Here is a 13,017-nt window from a genome sequence, read left to right as displayed (position 1 = left end):
GCGGGCTCCCTAGACCCACCAGCCTGTTAACCAAATCACGTCTGCTCTGAGGAAGCTCTCACAGGCTCCTTTAGATGGGCTTGAAACAGGCTCTTAGTCTGTGCACTGAAGGTCAAATCAAATCAAATTATATTTGTCACATGGCGAAATACAACAGGTGTAGTAGACCTTACAATGCTTACTTACAGGCTCTAACCAACAGTGCTGTTCAAGACATAGAGTTACGAAAATATTTACTAAATAAACTAAAGTGAAAATAAATAAATAAAACCAAATATTAACAAGAAAATTACATAACAATAACTAAGTGGCTAATGTTAGCTTGCAAGATCAAGCTTTTGGGAAACAGCAGCAGAGACACTCCCCTCCTGGATTAAGATCCCTGCTGCCTTATATTTGTTTTGTTCTTGCTGAAAACTGTGTTTTGAGGTACTTGCATAACTTCCTGAGCTGGGTTGTCTATTCTAGTTAGAAATGTTCGCACACATTTACCTACTGTAGCATCTGCTATGAGAATTCCTTAGTACTTGTTAGCATTTTGTTAGCATTCTGGTATGTGACTTTTATGGGCTTTTTTTATTAACTTAAAATAAAATATATAGCGGCCCTTGTGTGAGCTACCGGTAATACCGTATATCCCAGGATGGCACAGGCACGGCTTGAAGGTATCGACATCTGGATACGGCCCAACCCTAGTGGCTGGTGACTGAAAAACTGAAATCCATTTGACCTCATTTCTACCAGCATGTCACCTGTGAAACTACAGGTAAAAACAACTCTAGATGCCCTTTACTCCTTTACCCTTTACACAGAGACGCACGCGTACAAAGCTCTCCCTTACTCTCCATTTGGGGGCGGCAGGGTAGCCTAGTGGTTAGAGCGTTGGACTAGTAACCGAAAGGTTGCAAGTTCAAATCCCCGAGCTGACAAGGTACAAATCTGTCGTTCTGCCCCTGAACAGGCAGTTAACCCACTGTTCCTAGGCCGTCATTGAAAATAATAATTTGTTCTTAACTGACTTGCCTAGTTAAATATTTAAAAAAAGGTAAAATTTGTAAGTCGCTCTGGATAAGAGCGTCTGCTAAATGACTTACATGTAAATTTGGCAAATCTGACCATAATTCTATCCTCTGGATTCCTGCTTACAAGCAAAAACTCAAACAGGAAGTACCAGTGACGCACTCAATACGGAAGTGGTGCGATGAAACGGATGCTAAGCTACAGGACTGTTTCGCTAGCACAGACTGGAATATGCACTGGGATTCATCCAATGGCATTGAGGAGTTAACTACATCAGTCACCGGCTTCATTAATAAGTGCATCGACGATGTTGTCCCCACAGTGAACGTACGTACATATCCTATCCAGAACATCTGCAACATCTGCGGTGAGCTAAAGGCTAAAGCTGCCGCTTTCAATGAGCATGACACTAATCCGGACATTTAGAAGAAATCCCGCTACGCCCTCTGACGAACCATCAAACAGGAAAAGTGTCAATACAGGACCAAGATCAAATCCTACTACATCGGCTCTGATGCTCGTCGGATGTGGCAGGGCTTGCAAACTATAACGGACTACAGGGAAACCCAGCCGCGAGTTGTCCAGTCACGCGGGCCTACCTGACAAGTTAAATACGTTCTATGCGCACTTTGAGGCTAGCAACACTGAACTATGCATGAGAGCACCAGCTGTTGCGGATGACTGTGTGATCACGCTCTCCGTAGTAAGACCTGTAAACAGGTTAACATTCACAGACGGATTACCAGGACACATACTCAAGAGTATATACTGACTAGCTGGTAAGTGTCTTCACTGACATGTTAAACCTCTGCCTAACACAGCTACATGTTTCAAGCAGACCACCATAGTCCCTGTGCCTAAGAACACCAAGGTAACTTGTCTAAATGACTATTGCCCCGTAGCGCTCACATCTGTAGAAATGAAATGTTTTGAAAGGCTGATCATGGCTCACATCAACACTATCAACCTGGAAACTCTGGACCCACTCCAATTCGCATACCGCCCCAACAGATCCACAGATGACGCAATCTCTATTGCACTCTACACTGCCCTTTCCCACCTGGACAAAAGGAACACCTATGTGAGAATGTTGTTCATTGACTACAGCTCAGCGTTCAACACCATAGTGCCCTCCAAGCTCATCATCAAGCTGGAGGCCCTGGGATTAAACACCCTCCCTCTGCAACTGGATCCTGGACTTCCTGACGGGCCGCCCCCAGGTAGTGATATTGGGAGGAAACAACACATCCGCCACGCTGACCCTCAACACGGGGTCCCCTCAGGGGTGCATGCTTAGTCACCTCCTGTACTTCCTGTTCACCCACGACTGCATGCACAACTCATACACCATCATTAAGTCTGCAGACGACACGACGGTGGTAGGCCTGATCACCGACGACAATGAGACAGCCTACAAGGAGGAGGTAAATAGCACCCTATTCCCTTTGGTACCCTACTCCCTATGGCACCCTACTCCCTATGGCACCCTATTCCCCATGGCACCCTATTCCCCATGGCACCCTATTCCCCATGGCACCCTATTCCCCATGGCACCCTACTCCCTATGGCACCCTATTCCCCATGGCACCCTATTCCCCATGGCACCCTATTCCCCATGGCACCCTATTCCCCATGGCACCCTACTCCCTATGGCACCCTACTCCCTATGGCACCCTACTCCCTATGGCGGCCCTATTCCCTATGGCGGCCCTATTCCCTATGGCGGGCGGCCCTATTCCCTATGGCGGTCGGCCCTATTCCCTATGGTGGCCCTATTCCCTATGGCGGCCCTATTCCCTATGGCACCCTATTCCCTATGGCGGCCCTATTCCCTATGGCACCCTATTCCCTATGGTACCCTATTCCCTATGGCACCCTATTCCCTATGGCACCCTATTCCCTATGGCACCCTATTCCCTATGGTACCCTATTCCCTATGGTACCCTATTCCCTATGGCACCCTATCCCTTATAGGCTCTATTCCCTATGGTACCCTATTCCCTATGGTACCCTATTCCCTATGGTACCCTATTCCCTATGGCACCCTATTCCCTATGGTACCCTATTCCCTATGGTACCCTATTCCCTATGGCACCCTATCCCTTATAGGCTCTATTCCCTATGGCACCCTATCCCTTATAGGCTCTATTCCCTATGGCACCCTATTCCCTATGGCACCCTATTCCCTATGGCACCCTATTCCCTATGGTACCCTATTCCCTATGGCACCCTATTCCCTATGGCACCCTATTCCCTATGGCACCCTATTCCCTATGGCACCCTATTCCCTATGGCACCCTATTCCCTATGGCACCCTATTCCCTATGGGCACGGGTCAACAGTAATGCACTTTCTGTTCCACCAGCCACATTCTTAGGATTTGTTAAAATAAACTGCTCCCAGATGCTCTGTGTGGCTGGTAAGAATAGACATTCTACCAGCCAATGCCAAAATCTACCAGCGTTTGGCTGGTGTTAATTTCCCACCCTGTTTGGGACGCAATCTGCCTCTAGGACCAGAGATCAGAGCAGTCTGAATGGTGATGTGTTTGGTTTCCAAGGCAACGGACAAGGCTCCCTACCCTCAACACCTCTGGCAACAGACAGACTTCCAGGGGAGAGAATGGCTCTTTTATAGGAGATTGAGAAGGATACATATACAAATGTCTACCAGAGCTAAGGTATATCTATTCTCCGTATATTCCCGTGTGGCTCAGTTGGTAGAGCATGGCGCTTGCAACGCCAGGGTTGTGGGTTCGATTCCCACGGGGGACCAGTACAAAAAAAAAGTATGAATGTATGTACTTGTAAGTCGCTCTGGATAAGAGCGTCTGCTAAATGACTTAAATGTAAATGTAAATGTATAACTACCATGTATCAGTGAGTAAAACAAACAGCATCTAAGATTTTAAAAAGACCACATTGCCTCAGCATGTGGTATACTAGAATATGGCTGTCAGTATTCAGAACTCGAACCACCCAGTTTATACTAGAATATGAATGTCTGTGGTATACTAGAATATGGCTGTCAGTATTCAGGGCTCGAACCACCCAGTTTATACTAGAATATGAATGTCTGTGGTATACTAGAATATGGCTGTCAGTATTCAGGACTCGAACCACCCAGTTTATACTAGAATATGAATGTCTGTGGTATACTAGAATATGGCTGTCAGTATTCAGGGCTCGAACCACCCAGTTTATACTAGAATATGAATGTCTGTGGTATACTAGAATATGGCTGTCAGTATTCAGGACTCGAACCACCCAGTTTATACTAGAATATGAATGTCTGTGGTATACTAGAATATGGCTGTCAGTATTCAGGACTCGAACCACCCAGTTTATACTAGAATATGAATGTCTGTGTTATACTAGAATATGGCTGTCAGTATTCAGGACTCGAACCACCCAGTTTATACTAGAATATAAATGGCTGTGTTATACTAGAATATGGCTGTCAGTATTCAGGGCTCGAACCACCCAGTTTATACTAGAATATAAATGGCTGTGTTATACTAGAATATGGCTGTCAGTATTCAGGGCTCGAACCACCCAGTTTATACTAGAATATAAATGTTTGTGGTATACTAGAATATGGCTGTCAGTATTCAGGGCTCGAACCACCCAGTTTATACTAGAATATAAATGGCTGTGTTCTTGTGCAAAGGTGTGAGTGACTTCATGCAGTGGTATGAATAATTAGCCTATTTACATAGTTATAACACTTCTAAACCCTGTTGAAATGTCAAAATCTTTCATACTCACAGGGTACTCGGTTACAACCCCTTTGTAAACTTCCAGGAATTCCTCTGCATTCGCCCGGTCCATGTTAAACTGTGAGTAGAGAACGTAAAACCTGTACAATCAGTAACTGACTGCAACTCAAACATATACAAAAAAAAACGAATAACAAAACCGACTTGATTTGAAGTGCAACGTAGAAACGTTTCAAAATGACTTGTGTGAATGTGAAGTGTAAGTACATATGGTAATGTTTAGATGGTTAAATTAGTTCGACTGCGAATGATCTTTATCAGTCGAGGACATTTTGTTTCAGTGTTTCTTACAGCCACACCAATTCCTTCTAGAAAGGTCTAGAAACTCCCTGCCTCTCTCAGAGCTACATACATAATGCATTTACAAAACCAGATGGTTGACAAGGGATGAACATGTCTTTGATGCTGTAGGTCAGACTGCAGATGAGACATTGACTACGCATCAGACCCCGGTTCATTCCGTCTGGTTTGTTGTACCATTAGGGCTGTGACCGACTTGGAAGTTGAGGTTACGGTAATTGGCCAGGCCAATGTACACGATCACCGGCATTTTGTTGTTGTTGGAAATATACTTTTTTATTTATTTATACAGATCCTATTTCGACACACAAAACCATTCAAACAAAGTCAGATAGGTTTTCTGTAATTTTTCTTAGAAATATTTGCATAACGTCCCAAAATCTGCTGTTGCGGCCATTCAATGGCAGTGGCATTGAGATACATTCTTCAAAGAGAGGATGTCGTAATGAGAAACGTAATGTAGCCTAAACTACTGAAAACAGGCCTTTTACCAGATTAAATCATGACAGGAGAGACATAATGTAGCCTAAACTACTGAAAACAGGCCTTTTACCAGATTAAATCATGACAGGAGAGACATAATGTAGCCTAAACTACTGAAAACAGGCCTTTAACCAGATTAAATCATGACAGGAGACATAATGTAGCCTAAACTACTGAAAACAGGCCTTTACCAGATTAAATCATGACAGGAGAGACATAATGTAGCCTAAACTACTGAAAACAGGCCTTTACCAGATTAAATCATGACAGGAGAGACATAATGGAGCCTAAACTACTGAAAACAGGCCTTTTACCAGATTAAATCATGACAGGAGAGACATAATGTAGCCTAAACTACTGAAAACAGGCCTTTACCAGATTACATCATGACAGGAGAGACATAATGTAGCCTAAACTACTGAAAACAGGCCTTTACCAGATTAAATCATGACAGGAGAGACATCATGTAGCCTAAACTACTGAAAACAGGCCTTTTACCAGATTAAATCATGACAGGAGAGACATAATGTAGCCTAAACTACTGAAAACAGGCCTTTTACCAGATTAAATCATGACAGGAGAGACATAATGTAGCCTGAACTACTGAAAACAGGCCTTTACCAGATTAAATCATGACAGGAGAGACATAATGTAGCCTAAACTACTAAAAACAGGCCTTTTACCAGATTAAATCATGACAGGAGAGACATAATGTAGCCTAAAATACTGAAAACAGGCCTTTACCAGATTAAATCATGACAGGAGAGACGTAATGTAGCCTAAACTACTGAAAACAGGCCTTTTACCAGATTAAATCATGACAGGAGAGACATAATGTAGCCTAAACTACTGAAAACAGGCCTTTTACCAGATTAAATCATGACAGGAGAGACATAATGTAGCCTAAACTACCGAAAACAGGCCTTTTACCAGATTAAATCATGACAGGAGAGACATACTGTAGCCTAAACTACTGAAAACAGGCCTTTACCAGATTAAATCATGACAGGAGAGACATAATGTAGCCTAAAATACTGAAAACAGGCCTTTACCAGATTAAATCATGACAGGAGAGACATAATGTAGCCTAAACTACTGAAAACAGGCCTTTTACCAGATTAAATCATGACAGGAGACATAATGTAGCCTAAACTACTGAAAACAGGCCTTTACCAGATTAAATCATGACAGGAGAGACGTAATGTAGCCTAAAATACTGAAAACAGGCCTTTACCAGATTAAATCATGACAGGAGAGACATAATGTAGCCTAAACTACTGAAAACAGGCCTTTTACCAGATTAAATCATGACAGGAGACATAATGTAGCCTAAACTACTGAAAACAGGCTTTTTACCAGATTAAATCATGACAGGAGAGACATAATGTAGCCTAAACTACTGAAAACAGGCCTTTTACCAGATTAAATCATGACAGGAGAGGCATAATGTAGCCTAAAATACTGAAAACAGGCCTTTACCAGATTACATCATGACAGGAGAGACATAATGTAGCCTAAACTACTGAAAACAGGCCTTTTACCAGATTAAATCATGACAGGAGAGGCATAATGTAGCCTAAACTACTGAAAACAGGCCTTTACCAGATTAAATCATGACAGGAGACATAATGTAGCCTAAACTACTGAAAACAGGCCTTTTACCAGATTAAATCAGGACAGGAGAGACAATGTAGCCTAAACTACTGAAAACAGGCCTTTTACTAGATTAAATCATGACAGGAGAGACATAATGTAGCCTAAACTACTGAAAACAGGCCTTTACCAGATTAAATCATGACAGGAGAGACATAATGTAGCCTAAACTACTGAAAACAGGCCTTTACCAGATTAAATCATGACAGGAGAGACGTAATGTAGCCTAAACTACTGAAAACAGGCCTTTTACCAGATTAAATCATGACAGGAGAGACGTAATGTAGCCTAAACTACTGAAAACAGGCCTTTACCAGATTATGTCTCTCCTGTCATGATTTAATCTGGTAAAGGCCTGTTTTCAGTAGTTTAGGCTACATTACGTCTCTCCTGTCATGATTTAATGTAGCCTAAACTACTGAAAACAGGCCTTTTACCAGATTAAATCATGACAGGAGAGACATAATGTAGCCTAAACTACTGAAAACAGGCCTTTTACCAGATTAAATCAAATCACATGCGCCAAATACAACAGGTGTAGACCTCAACCAACAATGCAGTTTATTAAAAATACATATATGAGTAAGAATAAGCAATAAAAGTAACAAGTCCTTAAAGAGCAGCAGTAAAATAACAATAGCGAGACTATATACAGGGTGTACCGGTACAGAGTCAATGTGGAGGCTATATACAGGGTGTTACGGTACAGAGTCAATGTGGAGACTATATACAGGGGGTACCGGTACAGAGTCAATGTGGAGGCTATATACAGGGGGTACCGGTACAGAGTCAATGTGGAGGCTATATACAGGGTGTACCGGTACAGAGTCAATGTGGAGGCTATATACAGGGTGTTACGGTACAGAGTCAATGTGGAGACTATATACAGGGTGTACCGGTACAGAGTCAATGTGGAGGCTATATACAGGGTGTTACGGTACAGAGTCAATGTGGAGACTATATACAGGGGGTTACGGTACAGAGTCAATGTGGAGGCTATATACAGGGTGTTACGGTACAGAGTCAATGTGGAGACTATATACAGGGGGTTACGGTACAGAGTCAATGTGGAGGCTATATACAGGGTGTTACGGTACAGAGTCAATGTGGAGACTATATACATGGTGTTACGGTACAGAGTCAATGTGGAGGCTATATACAGGGGGTACCGGTACAGAGTCAATGTGGAGGCTATATACAGGGGGTACCGGTACAGAGTCAATGTGGAGACTATATACAGGGGGGTACAGGTACAGAGCCAATGTGTGGGGGCACCGGTTAGTTGACGTAATATGTACATGTAGGTAGAGTTATTAAAGTGACTATGTATAGATGATAACAACAGAGAGTAGCAGCGGTGTAAAAGAGGGGGGGACAATGCAAAAGGTCTGGGTAGCCATTTGATTAATTGTTCAGCAGTCGTATGGCTTGGGGGTAGAAGCTGTTTAGAAGCCTCTTGGACCTAGACTTGGCACTCCGGAACCGCTTGCCATGTGGTAGCAGAGAGAACAGTCTATGACTAGGGTGGCTGGAGTCTTTGACAATATTTAGGGCCTTCCTCTGACACCGTCTGGTATAGAGGTCCTGGATGGCAGGAAGCTTGGCCCCAGTGATGTACTGCAAGGCACAACCCTCTATGTGCCTTGCAGTCGGAGGTCGAGCAGTTGCCGTACCAGGCAGTGATGCAACCCGTCAGGATGCTCTCGATAGTGCAGCTGTAGAACCTCTTCACAACTGTCCCGGTGTGCTTGGACCATGTTAGTTTGTTGGTGATGTAGACGCCAAGGAACTTGAAGCTGTCAACCTGCTCCACTAATCCACTAAACCTGCTCCACTAAAATCATCTCCTTTGTCTTGATCACGTTGAGGGAGAGGTTGTTGTCCTGGCAACACACGGCCAGGTCTCTGACCACCTCCCTATAGGCTGTCTCATCGTTGTCGGTGATCAGGCCTACCACTGTTGTCGTCAGCAAACTTAATGATGGTGTTGGAGTCGTGCCTGGCCGTGCAGTCATGAGTGAACAGGGAGTACAGGAGGGGACTGAGCACGCACCCCTGAGGGGCCCCCGTGTTGAGGATCAGAGTGGCAGATGTGTTGTCACCTACCCTTATCAACTGGGAACGGCCCGTCAGGAAGTCCAGGATCAAGTTGCAGAGGGAGGTGTTTAGTAACAGGGTCCTAAGCTTAGTGATAAGTTCTGTGGGCACTATGGTGATGAACGCTGAGCTGTAGTCAATGAACAGCATTCTCACATAGGTGTTAATTTTGTCCAGGTGGGAAAGGGCAGTGTGGAGTGCGATAGAGATTGACGGTTTTAAACTATGATTAGTGACGTGTTATACCAACATATGGAGGTATCCCGTGAGTAGCTAGCCTACTTGACAAATGAGGCCACTAAGTTGCTGTTCCTGGATAAAATAATAACAATGTGACGTTAAAACTACTGTAGCTCCAACGCGAAAGGTTCTCATGGGTTGGCTGATTGGAAATAAAATACGTTGTTTACCAGTAATAGACAGAAAACTCATTTGTTAGCTAACGTTAGCTACTGTAGCTAGCTAGTTTATAAAATATTCATAATATTATTTATTATTGTCATTACTTAACGTTATTTAGCCATTCATTATTGATCCGCTAGCCACCTGATCACGGCACTTCAAAAAAGTTCAAATTTCTCTGCAAACTTCTCCGCAAACTATTGTCAAAGCTGATGGAGCAATTTAGTAATGTAACTGTTACTGGAGGATAAAACAAACAGACAACACCACTGTCAAAAAGAAGGAAGACACCTGGGCCATTTTATGCGAAAGATTTAATGGATCGACACGGATTAAAGAGAAGAGGGACTCAAATCAGATGAAAGCGTGCTGGGAAAAAACTTAAAAGCCAAAGCCAAAAAGGATGCGGCAGAGGAGGGGGCTATTTCAGACCAGAGGGGGGCCTCCGTCCAAGGGAATTGATCCTCTCTCCCAGAAGATATGCGAGATGATTCCCCAGCAGTTGGCCCCTTTCCATAACCCCTATGATGACGACGGACAACTCAACCCACTAATATTTAGTAAGCATAAATAACTGGTAAAACTGACGTTAATGCAACTTCACTACAACGTTACCGTTATCAGGCCCTTTACAGCATGTTGCATAACATCATCATTCGTATCAAGGCTGGGCATATCATAAGCCCCAAATTCATCAGCCCCAATTCAAATGGGCATGTAAATAGCCTACTAATAATGAGTTAATTATCATAAAACTCAACAGGATTCAACCGGTCTCTAATTATTCTTTGGTCTCTCCACAGTAGATATGCTGCCCATTTGATCAGTTCAACCACCTCAAGTGGCACTTTAGAATTAATCTCCAATCTAAATGAATATATTTTTTTTAATTCATTGAGCAACAGGTTTAAAATTAATCTAGGTTTAAAGTGAAAACTAAATTTAGATTAGAGGAAGGATTTAATTTAACTAGGATTAATTTAAAACTATGTTTAAAATTTGGTGCAACAGGATTAGTAGATAAACCTTGATTTAATCTTGTTTAAGAGTTAATCCATGTTGCGCAACCCACCTATGAAGTTAATTTCCTTTTAGTGTTACAGACGTGCCTTATTGCAAACAGGATGAATGTTTGGGAATATTTATATTCTGTACAGGTTTCCTTCTTTTCACTCTGTCATTTAGGTTAGTATTGTGGAGTAACTACAATGTTGTTGATCCATCCTCAGTGTTCTCCCATCACAGCCATTAAACTCTGTAACTGTTTTAAAGTCACCATTGGCCTCATGGTGAAATCCCTGAGCGGTTTCCTTCCTCTCCGGCAACTGAGTTAGGAATGACGCCTGTATCTTTGTAATGACTGGGTGTTTTGATACACCATCCAAAGTGTAATTAATAACTTCAACATGCTCAAAGGGATATTCAATGTCTGTTTTTTATATTTACCCATCTACCAATAGGTGCCCTTCTTTGCAAGGCATTGGAAAACCTCCCTGGACTCACTGCTCGACAGAGGACCTTACAGATAATTGTACTGTATTTATACTCCGGACTATGACGTTGCTCGTCCTAATATTTTTTAAATGTCATTCTTTTACTTTAGATTTGTGTGTATTGTTGTGTATTATTAGATATTACTGCACTGTTGGAGCTAGGAACACAAGCATTTAGCTACACCCGCAATAACATCTACTAAATATGTGTATGCGACCAATAACATGTGATTTGATATCGGCCAGGACCGGGCCTGATGACCATTGATTAGTCTACAAATTAAGAAAAGATTCCGTATCAAATTATACCATGCCAGGTTGGAGAGGATTGGCACATTGTCTGTTTGACACAACATTTCAGCATTACAGTCCTCAGAGCCAGAACAACCTTGTCCCACTGCTGTTGAATAATGAATGAATAGTCAAGACACATCCAACCTTTTTATTTTTTTTAAAGAAGACTGATTTATTTATTTACTAGCAAGCAATGAAAACGTGCATTGTATAAAAGAAAGTCTGCATATCAAATTATGTTTTTACTGAAGTGCCAGAGTCTATAGCACTCTAAACCTCTACACATCTAGCAGATAGCTGATGGAGCATCACTCTAAACCTCCACACATCTAGCAGATAGCTGCTCCAGCATCACTCTACACCTCCACACATCTAGCAGATAGCTGCTGGAGCATCACTCTACACCACCACACATCTAGCAGATAGCTGCTCCAGCATCACTCTACACCTCCACACATCTAGCAGATAGCTGCTGGAGCATCACTCTACACCTCCACACATCTAGCAGATAGCTGCTGGAGCATCACTCTACACCTCCACACATCTAGCAGATAGCTGCTCCAGCATCACTCTACACCTCCACACATCTAGCAGATAGCTGCTGGAGCATCACTCTACACATCTAGCAGATAGCTGCTCCAGCATCACTCTACACCTCCACACATCTAGCAGATAGCTGCTCCAGCATCACTCTATACCTCCACACATCTAGCAGATAGCTGCTCCAGCATCACTCTACACCTCCACACATCTAGCAGATAGCTGCTCCAGCATCACTCTACACCTCCACACATCTAGCAGATAGCTGCTCCAGCATCACTCTACACCTCCACACATCTAGCAGATAGCTGCTCCAGCATCACTCTACACCTCCACACATCTAGCAGATAGCTGCTGGAGCATCACTCTACACCTCCACACATCTAGCAGATAGCTGCTCCAGCATCACTCTACACCTCCACACATCTAGCAGATAGCTGCTCCAGCATCACTCTACACCTCCACACATCTAGCAGATAGCTGATGGAGCATCACTCTACACCTCCACACATCTAACAGATAGCTGCTGGAGCATCACTCTACACATCCAGCAGATAGCTGCTGGAGCATCACTCTACACCTCCACACATCTAGCAGATAGCTGCTCCAGCATCACTCTACATATCCAGCAGATAGCTGCTCCAGCATCACTCTACACCTCCACACATCCAGCAGATAGCTGCTCCAGCATCACTCTACACCTCCACACATCTAGCAGATAGCTGCTCTAGCATCACTCTACACATCCAGCAGATAGCTGCTGGAGCATCACTCTACACCTCCACACATCCAGCAGATATCTGCTGGAGCATCACTCTACACCTCCACACATCTAGCAGATAGCTGCTCCAGCATCACTCTACACATCTAGCAGATAGCTGCTCCAGCATCACTCTACACCTCCACACATCCAGCAGATAGCTGCTGGAGCATCACTCTACACCTCCACACATCTAG

General features: G+C 43.3%; 1 protein-coding gene across 1 annotated transcript in view; it reads right to left on the bottom strand.

Moving 5' to 3' along the window:
* nme7 (NME/NM23 family member 7) overlaps window positions 1–13,017 on the bottom strand; it is a 1,076,771-nt gene that overhangs the window by 1,704 nt on the left and 1,062,050 nt on the right. The window contains exon 10 of the mRNA XM_039000751.1: window positions 4,788–4,856. Within this exon, the coding sequence (XP_038856679.1) occupies window positions 4,788–4,856 (69 nt within the window). The remainder of the gene's footprint in view (window positions 1–4,787; window positions 4,857–13,017) is intronic.

The sequence above is a fragment of the Salvelinus namaycush genome, chromosome 9 (assembly GCF_016432855.1).
Source record: "Salvelinus namaycush isolate Seneca chromosome 9, SaNama_1.0, whole genome shotgun sequence".
Lineage (NCBI taxonomy): Eukaryota > Metazoa > Chordata > Actinopteri > Salmoniformes > Salmonidae > Salvelinus > Salvelinus namaycush.
The sequence above is the reverse complement of the archived record's forward strand: the minus strand, read 5'-3'. Positions and strand labels throughout refer to the sequence as shown.